Source organism: Brachycentrus maculatus, unplaced genomic scaffold, assembly GCF_059751285.1.
Source record: "Brachycentrus maculatus isolate JH-2025_06_01 unplaced genomic scaffold, ASM5975128v1 h1tg000086l, whole genome shotgun sequence".
NCBI lineage: Eukaryota > Metazoa > Arthropoda > Insecta > Trichoptera > Brachycentridae > Brachycentrus > Brachycentrus maculatus.
The window spans coordinates 556,516-580,481 of record NW_028280840.1 but is presented as its reverse complement, the minus strand read 5'-3'; the positions used below and the strand labels follow the sequence as shown (position 1 = coordinate 580,481).

The window sequence follows — 23,966 nt, the reverse complement described above, 5'->3', positions numbered from 1 at the left end:
CTTTTATTTTAAAATTTACACTTATTTCAATAGTATCGTATTATAATTGTAATTAAGTTTAATTAATCGACTAACATATGTGTTATCTATAATTCAGTGGTAGCTACTCCCCAATATTGTTGCATCCTCCCATCTTGGTCCAACGAGTCCTGCGCTCCACGCTCTTGGATGACAGCGAAGTCATATTCCAAATTGTAAGGCATCAACCGTTGTAGCGAGCCGAAGTAAGCCGCGTGCGGTCCTCCGTTCAAGTGAGACCTTCCGGAACCGAAGCGCATTTCCGGTTTGAAAGCCATAGGATTGTAAGACCTAGCACTTCCGAAGTGCCTGGCGAGCGGAGGAGGCTGCGGTGGAGGCGGTACTGTCAACTGGGGACTACTCGAGGATAGGTTCCGTAAGTTTCTCAAATTGGCATTCGGGTTTCGCGTAAAACCCTTAGACAGGGTATTTAATTCTTTGTCGAATAAAAGCTGGGTGTTTTGCTCGAGCATGTACTCCCAGCACTTAAATTGTTCCTCCGAGACGGCTGAATCCGTGTCGTCCCTTTCATTTTCTCTCTGCTCTTCTATACGTGCCCTAATAGCCCTCGCAACCCCTCTGTAGCTTCGCCGTTCACTCGCCATTTTACGCATCCCATTGTCTTGAATAAATAATGGAGGTTGAGGCGCTTTCGGGATTCCGAGTTTAGCAGTACTCAAATAGTGATTCAGATTTTTTGGGCAATCACTGATTTGTTTTTCCGCATTGATTTGTACCGTTTTCAAAAGTACTTCCGTAGTTTGATCACTTTGGCCGCTCGGTGAAGATCTATCACTTCCGTGCGGTTTGGTAGGGGTCTGGTTAACACTGTGACAGCAATTATATTGATATTCGCAACAGCATCCAGTTTGACAAACAGTGGGAGTAATATTATTAGCCATCGATTTGCTCTTCTTGATCGTGTGCCGTAACTCCTTCATTAACTGATCGACGTCGGAACCGGGCCCGTTAAATTTTAAAATCATTATTGATAAGTTTTCTTCTATTCCATAACTCTGAGCTAAATCCTGAAGTCTTTTGGCGGCCAAAATAACATTTCCTTCCGATTTAACTTCTTCGATTGCCGATTCTACGTCAATTACATCCCACATTTTTTTATTCGCTATTATAAGGAATTCGTCCGATTCTTGTAAAATGACTTGAATGATTTCGGGATTCGGTACTATATGCGGATATTTTTCGGCATATCCAACTCGCTGGAATGTTTGTTGAGGAGTTAGCTTTATCGGTCCCGAGGGTCGTGATAATACCGCGGTAGCTTCACCAACACTAGCCACGCGGAGAACATACCGCCGCGGTGTCGGCGCGAACCCTAGTTCTTGCTGAGGTTTGACTCTGGATATATGACACAACGTCACGCAAGCTCCGTGTCTCTGTCCCTTTTCTTTTAACTCTCTATGAACGGATAAAATGGTATACTTCATGTAATCGTTAGCTGTTTCTTTGACAGCTCTTTCTTCTAAAATAATTCTAGCGATCGATTTAGAGATAATGTTCGGTACTTCGCTATCTTCACCGCCATCGAACATTCCGAAAAGACCTTCGGTGTTGCAAAAAGCGGGGAGACGGAGTTGAGTTACGCATAACTGTGATTTGTTTCCGGACGTTTCGGAAAAACCGACTTTCCACGGAGGTTCGAGACTGCCTTCGCTTCCTTCGTAGTTTGGCCACGGCTGAGTGGGAAGAGAAGGCCTGTTTTGACCCGAGACATCCACCAAACTCATAGGCCTTTGTGATCGGTACATGTGAAATTGTTTTGGGTCAACTCTCAATTTGACATTACACGATAAATCTAAAAACTTGAGCTGTTTAGGTACAAGCGATACTAAATTAATAACGTCCAATTCATTATGCGCTAAATCTAATACTTTTAAAGAAGAACTATATGCAAAAGTCGGAGTACTCTGTAGTCTGTTCGAATGTATTCTTAAAACTCGTAAATGGTGGAGTCCTGCTAGATTATTGGGTAAATGTTTTATGTTGTTTCCAGATAAAACCAATTCTTCCATTTCCGACCACGATGCTATACAATGTTCCGGTAAAACGGTCAAACAGTTATAAGCGATATGAAGCACCCTTAAACAGTGGAAACTGCGCAATGTTTCCATTACATTATCATTTAAACAATTGGCCGTTAAGTACAGTTTTTCGATTTCTAATGGTTCTGGTATTCCTGGTAACTGAGATAAGCGATTATTTGTCAGATTCAGACACTTAAGTTGGTCGCACGCGGCGAAAAAATTTGCCGGTAATGTCTTCAGGCAATTGCTCTGTAAAAATAATTCCTGCAGGGGTATACGTAATCTGGGTACAGACGGCAGTGTATGGAGTTTGTTGTACCCGAGTCGAAGGGTGTGAAGAGAACTGAGTTCGCTGCAAAATAAATGCTCGGGTAAGCTTGTGAGCTTGTTGTGATTTGCAAATAGAATTCTTAATTCGTGACAGCTCCCTAGCCAGTCGGGAAGGGTAGTAAATTCGTTATGAGATAAATCCATGTGCTGCAATCGTGACGGTGCAGGTTTAACGTGAAGTCGTTCAATTTCTGTAAATTAAATAATGCAGTATGAATAAATGGTTGGACGATTGATGAAAGTATGAAGAGCGCTCTCCTTGCCAGCAAAATGGTGGGTACACGATTATTTTCGCGGAATAAATCAGTTGTCTGAATGTATAATTTAGAAATTATAAATAAAAAGTCACAGCGATTGTCATGTCTATCGAGTTTATCAGAAAGACAAAAAAAAGCAAATGTCTATAGTAAAAATAAAAACATATCCCGAGTCAAATATTTTAAAAACGAATAAACACATTGCTCTTGAAAAAATAAGAAGAGTTTAAAATAGAAGACATAAAAAAAGGAACTAACTATTATAATCGGCAACAAGTGATACCAGGCAACGTCCATTGAGAAATATTTCTTGTAGTTGGTTCTTTGTACATTGTACCACTTCTAAATTTCCCAATGCACTCAAATCGAGCTTTTCTATGCAGTTTTCGCTGACGTCAAGTTGAGTTAAGTTCTGAAATGGTAAGTAAAAATATTTACGTAATTTACATTAGCTGATATAAAATAATCTAATACGGAAGTAACGCATTGAGAAAAAAATTAATCATTTAATTATTTAAATGAGTCATAATGAATCATTATCAATCAATATTCATATGAAAACTATTAAAATAGAGATAAAAACTCTCAAATGAAAACTTGTAAATAGAATAATATTAGAAGTATAAATACCGCCGTAGCCACTTACCCCGTAGTTGCCCAGGATAATGCTTCCCTTAAGTTGGTTATCCCGAAGGTTTATTCTGCTGAGAGGACGAACCTCTTCACTGCTCAGGTTATTCCCTGAGATGACTCCATTCTGGCAGAAGTTATTCTTCATACTATCCACTCTGGCGTTGTGGATGTCCTTTAAAATAAACATTTTTAATTAAAAATTTCATTTTTTTTTCAATCTGAAGAGGAACGCATAGTTTCACGCAACGGTGGCCCAGAGAGTCGACCAATATTGTCCCGAGAACAGACCAACGTTAATTTTTATAGTCAATAACCCGAGTAAGTTGGCGTTGTGTAAGTATATTTCACCAATAAACCAAATTGTATTATTTCAAACCATTTTCAACCATAAAATACTTATTATTATACAAAGTAAACCATTTTGTAGAAAAAAACTTAAAATTTTGTTTTTAACCACTTTCTTCCAACCGGATTCAACAAACACCCTGTCATCTTCAGGGATGGGTGTGTACCGATCCTTCCCTCAAGATGACAAGGTGCTTGCTGAAACCTATATAAAGAAACCTATGTAACCTATGTAAGAAACCTATGAAACCTTTGTAAAGAAGTACCAAAAAGTGGTTAAAAACAAATTTTGACAAAGATGTTTTTTTTACTGTCACTACCAAGATAAAATTTAATTTTATATTTCCTAAAATATCTTCTCAAGTCAGAAATTTCTATGTGCTATTTTTTCAACCATCATTTATATCATAAAAGAGTGTTTTCTTTGTTGTTTTTTGAGAACATTCTTTAGTTTTGAAATTGAACGGCATTTTATTCATAAACAAAATGAAAAATATGTTTTTTCCCTGTATCCCAACAAAAATATTCTTCACTACGATTAGAATCGTGAATGTTATTTCTACATACATACAAAAAATTGAGATGGTTTTAATTCCTAATTATCTTCTTTACTTTACTTAATACAAACCAATAATCCTAAAGTCCGCATGTCTGCCTTCAAGTATACAGGTAGGGTCTGAAGTCGGTTGTGAGAAAGATCCAATGTCTTCAGGAAGTTGAGCTGCTGGAGCTGCTCAGGCAGCCGGGATATTTCATTTCCAGCGAGGATCAGCTCTTCCAAACTATAAATAATATTTAAAAGTCTTAAACAAAATTATTAAAAATATAAAAAAAGTATATGTATGTCCCATTTCAGTCCATTTAAAAATCAAGCGATTATTGAAAATCTCCTGATTTTTACCATTAGAATTAATAAGGAAAAATTAACAAAAGGAATCAAAATATGTTTGGTACAAAATTCGCGATAGCTAATATAGTCTTAAGTCCATTAGAATTTTTCACAAGATTTCATCAGAATTATATGGTACCAATTATATTATATTTTGAACCGTAAAAATGAGACCAAGTTTATAATATACCCGGTTTATTTTTACTGCTGGTGATGTGTAACTACGTACTGTATCCGTAGCGGCATAGTGAATTAAATTGTTGATCTTATCCAATTCTAATATTTTATGGCAACCGGATCTCAAAATAGATTTGTTAATTAATTGAAAAACATATTCAATTTAAAAACATCAAAAGATATGAGATCAACAGGATACAAATTAATAAACAAAATTGTTATGGCCAGATTGGCAACATTGTCCTTCTCCTACTGCATTCTGACCCACATAATGATGCAAGATAAGTACTTTAGTATTGAGAGTTAACTAATTTCTCAAATTTAAAGTATTGCTCAAATATAAAGTTAACTTGCTCGTATTTCATATGTACTCAAAATAAAGCTTCATTTAACGATTAATATTATACACGTAAATAAAAGTTGGTACTTCTTAATACCTTTCCCCCTAAAGGTTAGATTCCTAACAAGTGTTGGACGCAGTGGCAGACGAACTGTTTTTATGAATGGATAGTGTTGTCCGTACAATTAGACAAATGCTAAAAAGTGTAATAATACGCAAAGGTATGTCAAAATATCAACACCCATCTATGACTTCAGAGATATTGCTCCCGAGGCAAATCGGCTGCATTTCTCTACTCTTTCAAGTATATGCTCGGTCTGATGGATGACGCAAAAATTGACCTTAAAAATGACGCTAATTTATTGAAAAAATCACCGTGAATCATAAAGAGTGCGTTCGCCGTTGCGGCTACCGGTGCTTGTACCGGAGTTCGACTATTTTTCTGTATTCCTGTATTTTATCATTTTTTATTATTTTTAAATAAAAGAGAAATATTTGTGTTTTTATTATTAACACAAATATTTCAATTTCATACTACTTCCGTGAGTCTAAGCGGCTCATTATTAAAAATAGATATCAAATTGTGGTAGAGTGGATTCGAACCGAGAAACTCTGACTTGGGAGTCCGCGACACTAAACACAGGACCACAACCCGACACGGCATACTATTTTAGGCAACCTATAAGGAAAACGTAAAAAATGAGTTTAAAAAAAAGAGTAACCAGCAAAGCCCATACTTTAAGAGGCTTGTCTGCAGTTAGGATAGGAAGTACAGGGGAGGTAAATGTAAAAATATTCATCAAAAACACCCAGACCAATTGAAGATAAATAGTTCATAAATTAATTTGTGTCGGGTTGTGGTTCCGCGGTTAGTGTCGCGGACTCTTAAGTCAGAGTTACTCGGTTCGAACCCACTCTACGACAATTTGATGCCTATTTCTAATAATGAGCCGCTTAGGCTCACATAAATAGTCTGAAATTGGAATATTTGTGTAAATAATAAATACACAAATATTTCTCTTTTATTAAAAAAAAATAATAATAAATTGGCAGAAATCGAACCCACGACGCCAGTTTCGCATCCGAGCGTCTACCCTACTACCCCACGGCGCCTGTCATTAACCTGAATTAACGATACGATTATTTTATTTATTCGTTATTTCGTCGAATCATGAACATTTTCACTAACTAACGCAAATCTTTGAGGATTACAGTGGAATGCGTCGTGATTTGATCAAAAATCATAATAATGTGTTCTCTTTATTATAAGTACATTAATGTAATATAAGACTTATCTACTGGATTTTTAAATATTAAGAGATGCATAAAATATCATTCTTTGAAGTAAGCGTTTAAATTACGAAATTGTAAATTAGTGGGAGTAGTGTTAACGAACAAAATAAATAATAGTTTCTAATTAGTACACTATCATTTACGCGAACGCTACAATGAAATTGCCTTTTACGTAATGTGACGGAATCTGCCATATAAATGAAAGTGGAAGTAACTGGAAGAGGTGCAAGAATGAACAAACGAAGAATGATATGAGCCACAAACAATGGGAGTTAGTTAGTTAGCTGGCTGAGAGATGGTTCACGTTTTGCAAGAGCAGCGTGCAACGGTCAGTGCGCATGCGGGCCGCGGTTGGCCAATACTTCGACTGATTAACATCGACCACACGCCTGAGATATGCCCGCACCGCGTTGTGGCCGAACCTTTATGTCTTCGGTTTTCCCTTTCCACAGCCACCGGGAAATGAAAACGTACTTTAATTTTAACATTCGTAATATTTGATTAGGAAAATTAAAACATGATAGTTTAATTGAACCCAATACTTTTTACTGTAAAAGGAGGTTAGTATTACGAGGAGAATAGTATTTTAAAGTGTTATTTTTTTTATTATATTAAACCATATCCGCTCCCTACGTGGAGCATATAGAGTCCACAAACTGTCTCTAGGCTTTTCTGTGGGCTGCCAGCTCCCTTGCATCCTCCCAAGTCAGATCCGCGTCCCGAATGTATTTTTATATGGAAAAGGATATTATCACTTGTAGAGTTATATCGGATTAAGCATATTGTAAATTTATTCTTTTTCAAACCTTTATTCGCACCCGATGGTGCATAGGGTACTGCATCATATAAATGCAGTGTTTTCTTGATCGTTTAACATATGAAGGAAAGGTGATCAGCCCCCCGATTCAGGCACCAGTCCAGGGTAATATTAAATAAATATTAGAGTAAAAAAATCACTTATTTTTATTTGACCCCTCTGGGAGTCGAACCCGGGACCTCAAGTATGGTAGCCGAGCGTGGTGACTATTAAACTAAGGAGGCGGACAAGGATTGTAAACTACTCGAACATTATACATTCGGTATTAATATAACATAACTTTGAATTAAACATTCGATTTTTATTTATAGATATCAACACAATCAATGTGTAATTCATCATTTTAATTTGATTATTGAAATACAGCTTTTTATAAAGTTGGCATTTTAGCAGTTTAAATTCTACATCCATTTTTATTCACCTTCTTATCTTTGTTTTTTTTATAAAGGAAAGTTTACAGTAAGAAAATGTTGATTAAATAATTCTAAATTGATATGTACTTATACGGAAAGATTTAAATATAATGTAGTCGCAGTACATACTAGTAGTATACTTGAACAAGTAAAGGGTAAACGTTCAGCTACCCCTAACGGATACTGGCCATTTTTTTGAGGCATTGAAAGCTCATCCTATTTCGGACCTGATTAAAGAACTTTGATCTTTCTCAGATCCACACTTTCAACTGAAAAAAATCACAAGCATGAATACGCATTTTAATTAATTTTTTTTATATTTCCAACCGCCCGCGACTTCATTTTTACTAATTTAATTTTAATATTCTTAATAATCATTACCAGTGCAATATATTCACTAATTTTATGGACATAATATATAAATTTAAACATTAATAAGATTGGTTTATAGCTAAAGCTTCACCCTGCCGTGAAACTCCCTCCCTTCAGCTTAATGCGGTTCCTATTACCCCATTAAATATATTCGAATCAAAACTTTACTCGTTCAACACATAGAATACAATAAGAATGACAATCCTTAATGCAAAAAAAAAACAAATGTATCGGGTCGTGATACCTATTTCTAATTATGAGCCGCTTCGGCTCATAGAAATAGTATTGAATTGAAGTATTTTTGTAAATAATAAAAACACAAATATTTTTCTTCTCATTTAAAAAATAAATAAAAAAAACTTAGAATGCAACTCAAAAAAGTTTCATGAAAACCATCAACAAACGCACCATATAAGAACTCTAACGAACCTGGGTTTTTCTTTGATGACTGCTCATCAGCGAAACACAATAATGAATCGCTTTAAAAATCACAGCACCCGAAAAAAGGCCGCAGCTTGTTCAAAGCCCCAACATACCATTATGATACTCTTGGTAGTTTTTCGACAGTGAGTCATCGGGGACAGTCCACCGGCAAACTCTTAACCCTTCTCATGAGATCCCTCTTTTATGGAAACTGAACAACACATTGTTTAGTTAAGGCAAAATTTCATAGCGAACGCGAACAACAACAGGCATTTGCAATTTCTTCAATGGAGATTCTCCATTTAAGAAATTGCTAATGCGTGGTGTGGTTCAGCTTCAGCTTCAGAGCAGATTGAATTGGATAGCTGTGAATCATTGCACGCTCCGAGCGCGAGGATGTACCCAATAGTTACAGTTGTACTATGTGGTTCATGTTCGATATCAAATGGGTGGTTACGCAGCCATAAAATTATCCTTATACTTATGCACATTTTTTTCAATGCTTTAGCATTGAAAAAAGGTGCATTCTAAAGAAACATGTGCAATCTTTTGTCAATTTTTAACATTGTTTGCGAAAAATTTAGTTGTTTGATATAATATAATTGTTTTGAATAAAACAATTATAGCATAGTTTTTTTACATAACATTCGGGTAACTAAATTGTAAAATAGTACTTAATACGTGTTTTTTTTTTTTATTATAAATATTATTCAATACTATGTTTCATTTTTTTGCGTCTATAAATATTTTAATAATCATTACTCAATGTTTTCTCATTCAAAATATTTGAAAAAATATATATTAATTTTTATTTAAGTATACAGTGATTTGACTACTCCAAAGCTTATATTCATAAAATATGATTAATGACACAAAACCAAGTAATTTGGAAAACAATGACGTTTATTTTGACCCAACCGAAAATCAAATCCGTAATTTCATAAAAGTAGTTATAAATGAAGTTTTTAGTAAAAATATTATTTAAAAGTAATGGCATCTTAGAATTCTATAAGTTGTCATTTACTACAAATAAATATAATTATTTATAAAAAAAAATCAACCGGAACAAAAACAATGTAATCAATCCTTACACTTATGGGGATGTTATTATTATGCATATGAACAAATTATAAACACGTTCTAAAATTGTATGAAAATATAAATATTTTTAATTACCAAATGTAAAATATCCAAATTAGGGTAATTGTTCAATTTACCGTTGTAACGATTTCATAAAGCACCACACGTGAAGCAATTTATGTGAGAAGATCACGTCACTAATTTTCACCACATACGAATAATTTACTTATAATATATTATTGTTTCCGAGTATTTTATATTCACAATACGTAAAAATATTTAGCAGTTTTCTCACTTTTATTGAAGATTATTCTACTTTGAATCACTGAAAAAACAAGGAATTTCTTTATGCCCAAATTCAAATTCTTCCTAAAACATGGTGTCCAGTTTGATAGTAATGATAGAACTGTTATGGCGATAGCCCCTGAGTCTACGGCGAGTCCGCCGCCCTACCAGTAATCGTATAACGCAACTTCACAAATCACCGCATTTCGACGTAAAAAAGCTCTTATTAATACCTTCTTCATTTTTTATTGTAAAGTATGAAGGTTTGGTTCCGTTGATGAAGTGACTGTGTCTTGATAGACGATGACCGTTCCACCTTATGCATTCTGATTTCCACCGGACGCTGCTGTTATCCGTCTCCGATGGAATATTCTCAAATAAAAGTGGTATATCTAAGAATATATCGTTAATCTACAATTTTATTATGACTTGGGGCATATATGCATAGTTGTTTGTGTAATAATTTATGAAAAGATATCGAATTCATTATCTGTTTTAGGGGTGGTATTAGAAATGCGTTAACTACGCACTGGAGAACTTGAACTTCACCCTGGACGTTTATTTCTAACGATGATTATTTCTAACGCACATAAAAATCAGCCATGAATCCGGTTGTCAGATAATTAATGTCACAGAACATTATTTATATGTTTATTTTTTTTAACAATCAAAAGTAAAGTCTAATTTTTTGTACGCTACGTAGGAAACATGTCTGGAATCAATGGCCTGGTCAGCGTCTACCAGTCAGCGCATTATCGGTTTAGGGTTGTTCCCCGTAGATTGGTTACCAATAAGTTTTCTATATGCATATACATATATGTTGATTTATGTATCCCGGCGCCTCCATATTTTCCTACTGCTCACCCTCACTATCTTGCTACCTTTTTCATCTTACTTGATATAATATTTCTGATATTCTTTATTTGACAGATAGTTGTGTTTTTTTGTGGGAATTCAAAGGGCTGTCATTTTGACTATCCGTAAGAAATTTTTGTTTTACTCTTGATATAATACCATTGCGTAATGTATTATTGTATTGTATCACACAAACATGTTTTATTTGATAAATGTAGACCCCTCTTTCTATTCTCAAATAAATAATTCAATTGAATGAGTAAAAGTTGTGGCATCATTATAAATGATTGATAATACATTATATAACTGGTTAGTTACTTTTTGACGACTGTTTTAAAAGACACTCAAAACTTTAATATCGATTTTTTATATTTTGAGAATCAATTTCTCTTTTTTATTTTTCACTGTTTTCTTTCCGAAATAAACATTTTTCGTAAATATTTTAGAAACTTCTTAGGCATTGGATAAGTATTGCTCGTAGATCAGAATCAGTATGGTGGAAATAATTTGCCATAATTTTGAGATCGTTAAAATCTTTTCAAAACATGTACCCACATATGTGCAGGATATTTGGTAAGTTAATGAATGATTTCATTTTTACAGGTTACAGTTTCCGGTCATTAAAGAAGTCTACATAATATTACGTAATAGTTCTTACGAAAATTTCCAGTATGACGATAATGTACGTACGTTTACGAAAATACAGGAATAAATATCGACAGAAAATATGCAATTTGGCACGAAATTTATGGGAGTAGGTATTCAATCCTGTTGTCAAATGTATTTCGTTTATTTTTTTGCGTCATTAATAAATGTCTTTGATGTATTATAAATATTTATGACATCTTTTATGTCAACCACAGTTTTTCATATTTTTTTGCAATACCTAAAATAGGATTTTTTTATTTACCCGTATAAATGCGTTTTATACATTCATCTCGTACATACAAATATCAATATGTACAATACTTTTTTTTGGTTAATATTCCAAGTTAAATATTATAACAAACATACAAAGTTTTGGGAAAATTGTTTAGTATACTTGAAACTGCAATGCAAACGTTTAATCAAGCGCAAAAAGCATTGGTTAAATGTTTGCATTCTGAAAGGTGCAAGCAAATAGTACCTATATAGATAGGTGGTATGATTTGCTTGTAGATGGCAAAAATACCTTCTTGCTCATGCTGAAAACAAGTGTTTACGTGCGCATTCGAAAAACCATAGTAATTCTTTTAAATGCCAGTAATTATTAATGACAGATATTCAATAACATTCTAGTAAAGTGCAAATACTCTAGGCGACTTCCTCGTCACACGTTACAGAAAAAGATGGTTCGGATATGCTGGTAAACGCTAAGGATTCGTCATATTTGAATAACTAGAAAAAAGGGGGTTTTAAAGTAAGGGATTTAAACCAGTCCTTTGGAAACAATGCGTACTTTTTGCATTGGTTCTTTCGAAATTTCATTCCGAATCAGACAGTTTTTGAATTATAGTCTTAACACCGACTCATACCGTCTCGCAAGGGCAGTAGACCGTTGACGAAGTGGAAAATGGGAGGCACGAGTCATTCTAACTACGTAGAATCATAACATTAACCATCAAAATTTTGTTATTTTTAAGTACTAACTAACGGGTACCCCTGAAAATACACTGAAAAAAATTACCGTCCATAAATGAACAAATTTCATGTAGGCCTATTTGACTTTTTGTGACCGCCAGACAGTAAACAAATAAACAATTGTAATTGATTTTAAGAATATACATTTGAAATACAATTGTTTGAAACGATTGGTTTAAAAAAATCACTGTAGATATTATTCATATATTGATGGGAAATTGGGTGGAGGCTTCAAAGTTGCTGGTTATTTAAGTCCTAAATGCTAGAATTGAAAAATAATATGGAATTACATTGCATAATATACTTCTTAAAATAACGAATTCCGGAGTTAACCCTGCGAGGGATTGTTATCAAAATGTTTAAAAAATATACATTATACGAGAAGGTAGAAATTAAATGGAAATCTGGCCATCTTAGGGATTACAACCTGGTATTTGGCTAGCTTAATCGATCACTTTATACACTTATATAACGTTCACGATTCTGCCTATAATTAAAAATTCATATTTGCTAAAGCATGATTTTTAAAAAAAATATATATTAATGTACTGTTGTTGCATTATTTTCTTATTTTAGTTATAATTTTGACAGATTTCGAATATCGGCTGATGGTAGCACTCTCAGTGGAGAATTTGCAAATTGTATAGAAATATTTTTATTATTAATATCGCATGTGAGATAAAGGAGTTCATTCCAATAAATAATAAGAGTATGGACCCTTTACATGTCCAGGCTTATTCTCTACTCAAAAACTTCTTCATCTTTGTTGAGATATGAAGTCTTATAATGCCAAACTAAACGATAATTGACGGGGCGGGTTCAAAAATTGATGTCCAATTATTTGGTTTTAAAACAAGTTATATAAACCAGAGATTTTTATGAAAAAAATACGTAAGACCTTAATAAAATGCCATGAACGCCATGAACTTTCCGTTGTCTTTTTATGAATATATTGAATAATTTTATATTTTATATGATTTATTTGACAACTCAACATAGATGAAGAAGAATATGGATGTCTGGACATTTACAGGGCTTACGACCGTCATAGGTTGGTTTAAGTAATCACTTTACACACGTGTAACATTCACCACTTCTACTAATGATTGAAAACATTATTCGAATTCTTAAAATGATCGTAAGCCCTATGGTGGTCGTAAACCCTGTAAATAAAAAAAAGTTAATTATGACTCCTAATTAAAGATAATCCAGATTTATGACCAAGTATTTGGATACACTAAAAATTTTGTTATTTTATATTTATTTGAAATAAAATAACTTACTTTTTCAGTTGTCCAATTCCATCGGGAATCTTCCTTATATGATTGTTAGCCAGGTTTAATAGCCTTAAACACGTCATGGTTAGCAAAACTTCTGGAATCGTGTTGAACCCGTTAGAGTCAAGCTCTACTGTTCGTAAGTTTCTCAAGTTTCCAAGGAGTTCCAAGGAACCCTTCCCCAAAGAGTTGTGTCCGGCAATTAGTTCTTCTAGTCCTTGGTGCAGTAAGGACTCATCAGGCAATTCATCGAAACCAGCTTTTGCGATGTCCAGTTTATGGGTACAGGGGTGGTGCTGGGTCGCCTGTTGAAAAAATAATACATGAAAATATTGTTATTGATAACTACATACATTTGTACATATACATTTGTAATAATTAGGGGTTTAATTCGTTTCTTTAAAATATCGATACATGTTTTTAAAAATTAAAGAAAAAAGTGATTAGACTAGCTGGCGTTCATGCATTGTTTATAATTAAATCACATTCACGGAGCAGTGGCGTATCTATCGTATAATCGTATCTGGCGTATAATACATTATTTTATTGTTATTATATATATATATATATATATATATGTATATATATATATATATATATATATATATATATATATATATATACATATATATATATATATATATATATATATATATATATATATATATATACATATATATATATATATATATATATATATATATATATATATATATATATATATATATATATAATATATATATATATATAAATAATATATATGTATATATATATAAATATATATTTAAATATATATATATATATATATATATATATATATATATATATATATATATATATATATATATATATATATATATATATATATATATATATATATATATATATATATATATATATATATATATATACATAAATATATTTTGTATATATTTATTAAAATAACATCATAAAAATGGATGTGCTCCGTGAGTATAATTATTTATTGTTTTAATTTTATTATTGCCAGTGAAATAAATTTATAATAAGAGAATTTGATTTTCCAAAGACCTTCGTTGTTTCATTCCTTACAATATATTTCCATCAAACAAAATAATAAAAAAATCACAATGGTGTATTTTTGTGATTCGTAAGTTAATTTTCATATAAGGAAAATATATAGCATTCTTTTTTGTCTTTTATTTAAAATTTTATCATTATTATTTAAAAATTAAATTAAATGGTTTTCATACACCTTTTATTTTTTCCTAATTATACAAGGAAATTGTATTTTTTTACCTTACTTATTCCAATTTTATTCAGATTTGTTTGCTTGTTAATATTAAATAAAATACGGTCTTTTTGGAGTTTTTTGACCAACGCACCTGTTTTTTCGTTGTGAGGATAGGTTCCAAGGAATCTTGTTCTACCCCTGAGATGATGCTGAGGTCATCACACTCCGAGAATGTTACACGCGACTTCATCTTCATTCGCTCGACATGCACCGCGCAAACGGATAATAACATACTCATACTATATCTCCGCGTAGCCGGCTGCTTTTTCGAGGAAATTCTTCAACTTGGGTAATAGTACCTCCATGTACAACAGTCATTGTACTTACACCTCTAATAAATCCGTTAATTAACAGAAGAAAACGTTTTAACGAAAGTTTTTGACACAAGTCTAAAATATTACGATTAAATAAAATAATAAAAATGAAATAGCTTCACTGAAAACTTACGAAGCAATATAACATAAAACGAAATGTATCAATTTCCGAAGTCAATGCTCCTAACAGTCACTTTGAGTAAAATATTCTCTCTTTGGTCCATCATTGTCTAAAATAATAAAAATGTAATTTGCATACAATAGCGAAAATACACAATACCAAATACACATTATGAATCTCTTTCGATAAGGATTTGAGTAACAATCAATTTCACACTTCAGAAAACATCCAAAATATTTTCTTTGATTTTCATCACTTCAACTTTCTAATCAGCACCTATTCCTCAAATTGCCTTAAACAATAATTCATCAATTGTTAAATAATGCATATTTTATATCAAACGTCTAATCGATTGGTTCATATAATATTTTTTAATCTTGGATTTAATACGTGGAGATCAAACACAACAAAAAGTTACGTAGTTCCTCATAGATACAGATAACAATTTATTTATTGACGCTATGAATTTTAACCATGATCAAAATAAGAAAGTATATTAACTTTGGATTAGTTATTATAGTTATATTATAGTTATTAGTTATTATAATTGCATTAATTTGAAATATTTTGAACAAGTGATTTATATTTATTTATCCGAATATCACATCTTTTATTTGAAATTTATATTTAAATATTATGCAGTTAACGATAAAATTGTATTTGAATTGTCAGATTTGTGTATGACTTTAGGATTTTTAACAAAATGTGTAGTTTTATAAAACTATGTGATTGCACAAAATTATTAACACATCATCTTTCTGCTATAAAATTCAGAAAAAAGCAATATATTTTGGTAGCACATTTGTTTTTTTAAGGAGTCGGAATATTTAAAAACTTTTGTACAATATAACTTAATTCGCGTTGGTACATTGCTATTGCGAATAAAATTAATTCGATATAATCGTGAGTTGCACCGAGTAAGATATGGAAGAATAGATCTCTTCCCAACTGTTATGTTTCTACTGATTCAACTCATGAAGGTGAATGTCACAGCAATGAATGACAACTAAACAGTATGTGTCTTCATATAAACATCAGCAATGTTACTATTATGTGTAAGTGTAAGTAGGTACTCTCATTCAGTTATGTCTACGGGTGTAGCCTGGGTTTCCTTTAAATTATTATCACGAGTTATTACACACTTCTACAAATATATATTTCTGTTAGAATAACGAATTGTATAGAAATTGAACATCAACGCTGAGAGTACATGTATTTTTGATCGACAACGAATAGACAATGATCTCTGAAGAGTTCGATTCGAAATACTATCCTGACACCCCAAAGCTATCATATCATCAATTCGCTGAAATACTAAAATATTAGTAACAGATACCATATTCTTACGATTTCTATCAGACAATCACTAAATTATAGTAATCAAATGTAAAACGTACTAGAGGTATCCAAACAGACAAGTACATAGCGATGATATTGAAATTATTTTTATACAATAGTTTTGAATTCTACTATTATGGTTGAATATAGGCAATAGAAGGCAGTGTTATACCTTAAATTTGTTTTCATTTTTATTCATCAATTAATTATAAGAAGTAATTAAAAAGGTAGAATACAGGAATTTAATTATCAAAGAATAAGTAAAAATTCACATTAACGTAAATTTGTAATAGAATTTCATTTTATTTTTGCACAATGTCTTGATATGAATTATGCTCAATTTCTCGATACGGTGTGCTAATTTTAAGAAAGTTAATAATGATAATTACTATACTATCGATAAAACTCAAATTTTCTCGAGTTGAATACTTTCTATAAGTTTTCCACTTGCAAAATATTTATGAAATTTTATTATTTTTACATTAATTTTCCTAATAATAAAAAAGATACCTGTTTTGGTCGGGTTTTTTTTTTGGTTAAAGAAAATCAATGACATAAAATCGTAATGTTACAGGTAAAATTATTTGCTGTTACAATCACCTTATTGTTCCTTATGTTTTTCAAACCAAGCTTCGCGTCATCTAGTTACTACTCAACTTAAATTTCATTAATTAATATAATTATTTTTGATATATTTTTAGTAATAATTATCATAAATGACGGGGTGATGCAATATATTTAATTTGATATCTATACATATATCTATATAAATATATATATATATATATATATATATATATATATATATATATATATATATATATATATATATATATATATATATATATATATATATATATATATATATATATATATATATATATTTATATATACATATATATATATATATATATATATATATATATATATATATATATATATATATATATATATATATATATATATTTATATATTTTTTATATATATATATATATATATATATATATATATATATATATATATATATATATATATATGTATATATATATATATATATATATATATATATATATATATATATATATATATATATATATATATATATATATGTATGTATATATATATATATATATATATATATATATATATATATATATATATATATATATATAATATATATATATATATATATATATATATATATATATATATATATATATATATATATATAAATATTTATATATATTATTGCATAGTTTTATTCTATATGTGGAAAGTAACCCCTCTTACATGCATCATGTATATAATGAACATAATAAAATATCACTAAGAATAATGAAAAGCGAATTTTCTTTGCTAGGTATGAAAATAGTTTAATTAGTTGATTTGACTGTCATTTTGTGATAATATCCAGTTTTTAGTTGTTAAACACCACTTTTTTATAAAACAGTGGTATTTACCAAGCAAACTTAAATTTAAAAAAAAATTCAAAATAGCATGTGGATTAAAAAAAATAACTAAATTAATAAAATGCAATACTGGAAACTGAAATCAATCGCGTGTAAAATCATCGATAGTTAACTGGAAAAATTACTTTTGAAGTATGTCAAAACACTTTGATACAATTAGTTTGCGATTCAGATTTCAATATTTTCAACGCAGGCAATCTGTTGAGTTAACCGATTAGAACTACGAGAAAAACGCAGCTTGTTAAATGATCGTTTACCGTGTCACGTGCCATAAAATTACATAAAGATGTGCAGAACGCAGGCTAAAATGTAAATAAAACGCGATACGTTAACAAGCAATCCGCTTTACTGAACTGTATAAATTATTTGTCTAGAAACTAGTGGTAGATCTATTTAGAAGCCATTGAAAACGTTAAGGTTTCGGTATGCCTGATATGGAAGTTCTTTATATTTATTACTACTATTACCATGCTGTTTATCCGCGGGGGTAGGCAGAGACAGAGATAGAGGCAGAGAGATAGAGTGCCACACTCTTCTGTCCTGACATACCCACACTCCTAGCTTCCTTCACATTCATACATCTAGTCATACATGCCTTACGATTACGCAGTAATCAGTAATAAATAAACTTAATAATAATATAAGTAAAATCCTCGATAACTCAAAATCAAAAATAGATATACTACAAAAAAGTGGTATTTATGAAATTTTGTGTGGAGATTGCGGTAGAAAATATACAGGCGAAACTGCGAGAAATTTTAAGATTAGAGTTAAAGAACACCAAAGCGGTCTTGTGAGTAATTATTTTTCGGAAATTGCAAATCACATAATTAGATACAAATCACTCATTCCACTCTAATAAACTAATATTATTACACCTAGTACCACACAAAGGGCAAATTATGAATTATTTAAACAATTAAGGAATCCAAAAAAACTTATTCTAATAACAATTTAATAACTAATGTATTGTTTCAAAATTCTTCACCTTTGCTTTCCATTTTTCCTTTATTTTCAAACTCCACTCCCTTGACTAACCCCCCTGCCCATAACATTTATTTATAGAATAGTCAATTATTAATTATGTTTTAGTCTACATTTAGACCTAAAGATGAAAGCATAGCTTCCGAAACTATTCGTCATAAAATAAACTCACTAAAAGTGGTAAAAATAAGTATTTTTCATTTTAAAAAATGTAATTACGTGTTTAATAGGAGGTTATTTTTCTGACATTTGGTTATGAATGTTTTGAATATGTTCGCCTAAATCCATTTCATACAGGGTATGAATGTAAAAAAAAATGCTTTTCCATTAATTAAAATTTACGATTTTTTTCTGGGAAAAAGGTTGAAAATTATTTTGAGTATTTATTTGTTATAATTTATTTATTCGTATTATATTTAAAAAATATATTTTTATTATATTATAAAATGTAATTGAAATTCTTAGCTTTGTAAAGAAACGTGCAGCGACATCCATCTATGGTCGGTCGGAATTAACAGTGTAATAAAGAAAATAAATCAAGTTGAGCGACACCTAGCGAGGAACTTTTAAAACATTACCAAACTTTATGCAAGCACCCAAGTACTTACAAAATTTTTCACCGAATGAAACATTGAACAACCAACAGATGTTCACTTTTTTCCTTCAATCTACTAATAAAGAAATATGGTCTTAAAAGATGCCTTTTAGATGACTATGAACGTAAAAGCAATAATAAAGGATTAGATGTTCAGACTTTTCATCATCATAGATATAAGTATACCGTAAAACATCATTAAATCAATTATTGTTTTAATAATAGTATGATCATTGATTTGATGCTATTTTCAATTCCTGACAAAAAAAAACATCAACGAATAATCTCAATACATCGAGTATTTAAAGCCATCACGTAAAAAAAAAAGTCCGACAGCTGCTGACATTTAATTTACAACGATTCGTTTAGGTATTTTATTATGTTGAAAATGTAAAGTTTAATACATTAATATAATTTAACACTTTCTTTTGCGGGAAACGCTTAAAGGCTTCTTTACCATACTGTTGGTATAGAGCGTGAGACGCTTATAAGTCGCTCACTCCTTTCAAGAACGTCATAAATCAAAAATCGTCAATTTTCAGTTGTGCATGTTTTCGTAATGCCCAGAAAATGTACTATATCCCAGCAAAAGAGGCATATTTTGACCTTAATATTTACCCGCTACAGGGAAAAAGTGTTGTTTTTGCATTTTGAAGAAAAGGTATTGTTTAATTATTTTTTTTAATGCACTTCATTTTTTCAAGTGGAGAAAAAACCTTCAGGTTTTACCTAAAAAGATATGTTGCACAGTAAAAAGTTCAATAAGTGGCTTAGTATATATTTTAAATATATTGTATTATATTTTTAAACTTTAAAAACGTTCTCCTGAAAAAAAATTATTTTTTATTTACGAAGTTCTTGAAAGAAGTGAGCGAAGTGTTCTATTTGCTTTATTTTGGTAAAGCGCGAGACGCCAAAAAAACACTGTATACATTGGAGTTGGGTTTGCGGTTACTTGTGATTAGTATACGACCCAAATTAATATAGTAATTAGTGTCCGGGTCGATGAAAAACCCGGCCGCCAACAATGTATTAATAACGATGTTTCTCCAATAAATCATATTGTTAGAAAAAAAATCATGTATATTTACTTCTTTAATCCACGAGAACCACAAATTTCTTTCCCAGTAGTGGTCGAATCCCAGGAACACATGTCTGTCCTTTTGTGGGGGGTTGTTGGATCTCGGCGGGGGTGTGGGGCACGCGGGGGGCGGCGTGAGGCGGAGCACCAGGCGGCTAGAGCGGGGCCCCCGAAGCTCGACCTCCCCGCCCCCTAACTCGACTACTTCTGGGGGACCATCCAAGCTGCCTGGAAAAACAGATTTTTGTAAATAATATTCCGGAAATTTTGAACAGCTTTCCAAATTCATTAATTTATTTCTCTATATTTACGTTATATATATTATACCGTATGGCCTCAATAATACGATCAATCGTGGTGACTTCAGACTATTAAATGTTTATTGGAAAGAAAAGTTTTTACACTTTAAAAATGTGACACTGTTTTACTTTATACGTTTTATTTTATTATTATAATTATTTTTTATTCACTGGTGATCCAATAGAAATTGATCTAGCTTAAATTCAAAACAAAGGCTTGGCGAATTATTCAAATAAGTATAAAAAATATTCTGCACTAATAATAATAATAGAAAATTGGGTAAATCTATTTGCAGATAAGTATTACTGTTTTAAGGTTTTTTATAGTATTTTTTTTATTATTGTGTGGTATTATATCCTTTTTGTATTACAATTTGCAAGATTCCTTGCTATCAAGAAAAAACTCTAACTTTTATCACTCGTCTGTCGCCTAAGTGTTCCCTAAATGTGTGTATGAATATGTGAAACGCATAAAATTTTACGGAAAATAAACTAATTAATCGCAAATTATTTCTCCTGGTGTCTCAAAAATCGGATTTAGGTCCCGTGGTCAGTGTCGCGGACTGTGAGTTAGTTTTAGGGTTCGAACCTCTACCATGACTATATTTAATAACAGGGCCCTTGGGCCTACGAATATAGTTTGAAATTGAACTATTTGTGTATTTATCAAAACACAAAAAAGGTTTACCATATCTGGCTTAAAAATATATAAGTTAATTTCAAACATTATCGCTACAGACCCTTCGTATTTTTTTTAGAAACATGACCATGCACATACATTTTTATACGCATCTCAAATTAGGTTGATAATTAAATAATTACATTTTTTCTCTAGAAAAATATTATGTCAGCATTAGAAATTGGATTAAATTAATTTTCTCTCCTCGGTAGCTGAACGGTATGCAGATTATACGTACCTTCTAGATTATTAGTATATGTATATGTAGGTACCTACCCTAACAGACCGCATGCTTGAGAATGTGTATATTTGAAAATTTCTAGTTTTATTTTTACTAAGTTAAGAAATTATTCTGATGCAATACTTTCATGTATTAAATGGTTACATTGGTATTGTTTGCAATCCCAAAATGGATGATTTAATTAAAATCCATTGAAAAACATCAGTGGAAGACGAAAAAACTATATAATTTTTTTAAAACATTGAAAAAAAATTATGAACGAGCCTTTTGAGGTGATGTGCTCAGTGCTTAGTACAAAAATAAATAAACGAAGATAACCGGTAAAAAATCCAGGATTGGGTAAATTAAATAAAGACAATAGCCTTTCTTTTTTTCGTTTCAGTCAAAGCGATATTTTTTTTAAGAATGAAATAATGATGAAAAGTGCTCATTTCAGAACAAAAAGCTTAATAAACGCAATACCTTTAGATATCGCGAACACAGGTATAAGAGATGAAAACATAATTCATATATAAATAATAAATACATAAGCCCGCCAATGTACTTATTTATTTTCTGTTCATGAAGTTTAAATAAAATTAAATATATTTAAATTTTAAAATTATGACCTATTTAGGTTGGACTCGCGGTATTTGTTTTTAATTATTAAATTTAATCATACTTTATTTACAATACCTCAGTTTCAAACAAGTTACACACACCAAAAATCCGTTGCTGTCAAAGAGTACAGGGACTCTTAGTGCTCTAATTTTTATAATATTCATATTATAAAAATAAAAAAACGATCGTTTTTGAGAATACCATTATATCGCATTACGATTACAGCTTTACCTAATCTCTCCAAACATAACGCCGATAGCAAGGTAAATAAAGTAACATCAAAAAAATAAAAATAAACGAAAGTAAATACTTAAGTGTCCATTGCTCGGATTATTATAATAATTGTTCAATTATACGATTGTTTTTATAATGTACACACAATTAATACTCTTACTTAATTTCACTCTAAGTTTGTAGGTATGAATAATGAACAAAGACACAATTGTCCGACTTTTACCTGGATATAAAAGTAGTTTGGATCCGACGAGAGCAACAGGTCGACGTTTCCAATTAGGAAATACTAGTCCTTTGAGAACCTGTAGGGGTGCTGCTCGGGGTGCGGAGGGCAACCCCGCGGGAGGGGCGGCAGGTCCTCCGTGGATCCTTATGAGGAACCTGAGATCAGGATCGATGCCCATTCGAGATCTACGTGACAAATCGTGGAATCCGAGCTTCATCAAGAAGTCATCCTGTAACCGTAGAGGACACTCCTCTTCAGTGAGCCTCTTAGACTCTCCACTCCCGTATTGTATCCAAACAGTCAAGCTACCAGGAAGAGCTAAACTCTTCTCCACAGATTTAATATTGGTATCTCGGTTCAGAAAAAGGAGTTGACTCTTCATATCGGCAAACGGATCGGGTCCCGCGTATATTCTAACCCAACCGGATTCCTGCACTTCTGGTTCAGGATTTTTCTCATTCAGATCGTCGTCGTGGGAAATCGATTTTAAACCTCGCGTGGAAGCCAATCTCCTGAAAGATTTCTTTCTTACTGACGGACCCCGACTCCTGTCGATTCCTCGGTCGTCCTTCCCCACAGCGCTACCGATCGTCGTTATAGTATTGCAGACCATTTCGACGGTTGGATTTCTCTGAGAATCTCGTAAGACACAAATTTCACTTTTCTCCGGCTCGATTATTTACATCAAGCATATTTTGCACGGTGCAGTAAGCAATACTCGGTAGATATAAACACACTTGGAACATCATCACTGGCATTTGTACTGTAGGTTTATAACGTAGTCTCAAACAAAATTAAATCTATTTTTTTGTGTATTAATTGAAGCACTTTTTGACTTGTTTATATTTTTAAAACATTCACTATCACGCAACCGGCGAAACGTTCGACTGACGTAAGAACAACAATAGAACAATGAGAGAACTTGATCCGAAATTCCCATGCATTGAAGCAGAAGAGCAGTCAGGTTGGGCCGCCGCAGACACGATATAAACAAAACCATTCACTATTCACGGCGACCCCTCTCCTCTGTATGTCCAGTGCATACT

At 31.7% G+C, this 23,966-nt stretch overlaps 1 protein-coding gene across 1 annotated transcript; it reads right to left on the bottom strand.

The window, feature by feature from the left end:
* Nucleotides 1-13: 13 nt before the first annotated feature.
* Nucleotides 14-23,966, bottom strand: Phlpp (PH domain leucine-rich repeat protein phosphatase). Its single transcript, XM_088257641.1, has 7 exons — nucleotides 22,918-23,966; nucleotides 20,652-20,869; nucleotides 13,473-13,771; nucleotides 4,254-4,407; nucleotides 3,294-3,452; nucleotides 2,906-3,059; nucleotides 14-2,581 (listed from the first exon to the last, which is right to left on the bottom strand). The coding sequence occupies exons 1-7, from the start codon at nucleotides 23,531-23,533 to the stop codon at nucleotides 87-89; spliced, it is 4,095 nt and encodes a 1,364-aa protein (XP_088113767.1). The 5' UTR covers nucleotides 23,534-23,966; the 3' UTR covers nucleotides 14-86.

Excerpts from the sequence above, each read along its gene's own strand:
- Phlpp (XM_088257641.1), bottom strand. The coding sequence starts at position 23,533 with ATGGTCTGCAATACTATAACGACGATCGGTAGCGCTGTGGGGAAGGAC. Across the intron at positions 13,772-20,651 it reads GGTTCTCGTGGATTAAAGAA|GCGACCCAGCACCACCCCTG; the intron begins GTAAATATACAT and ends TTTTTTCAACAG. Across the intron at positions 3,453-4,253 it reads TGCGGACTTTAGGATTATTG|GACATCCACAACGCCAGAGT; the intron begins GTTTGTATTAAG and ends TTTATTTTAAAG.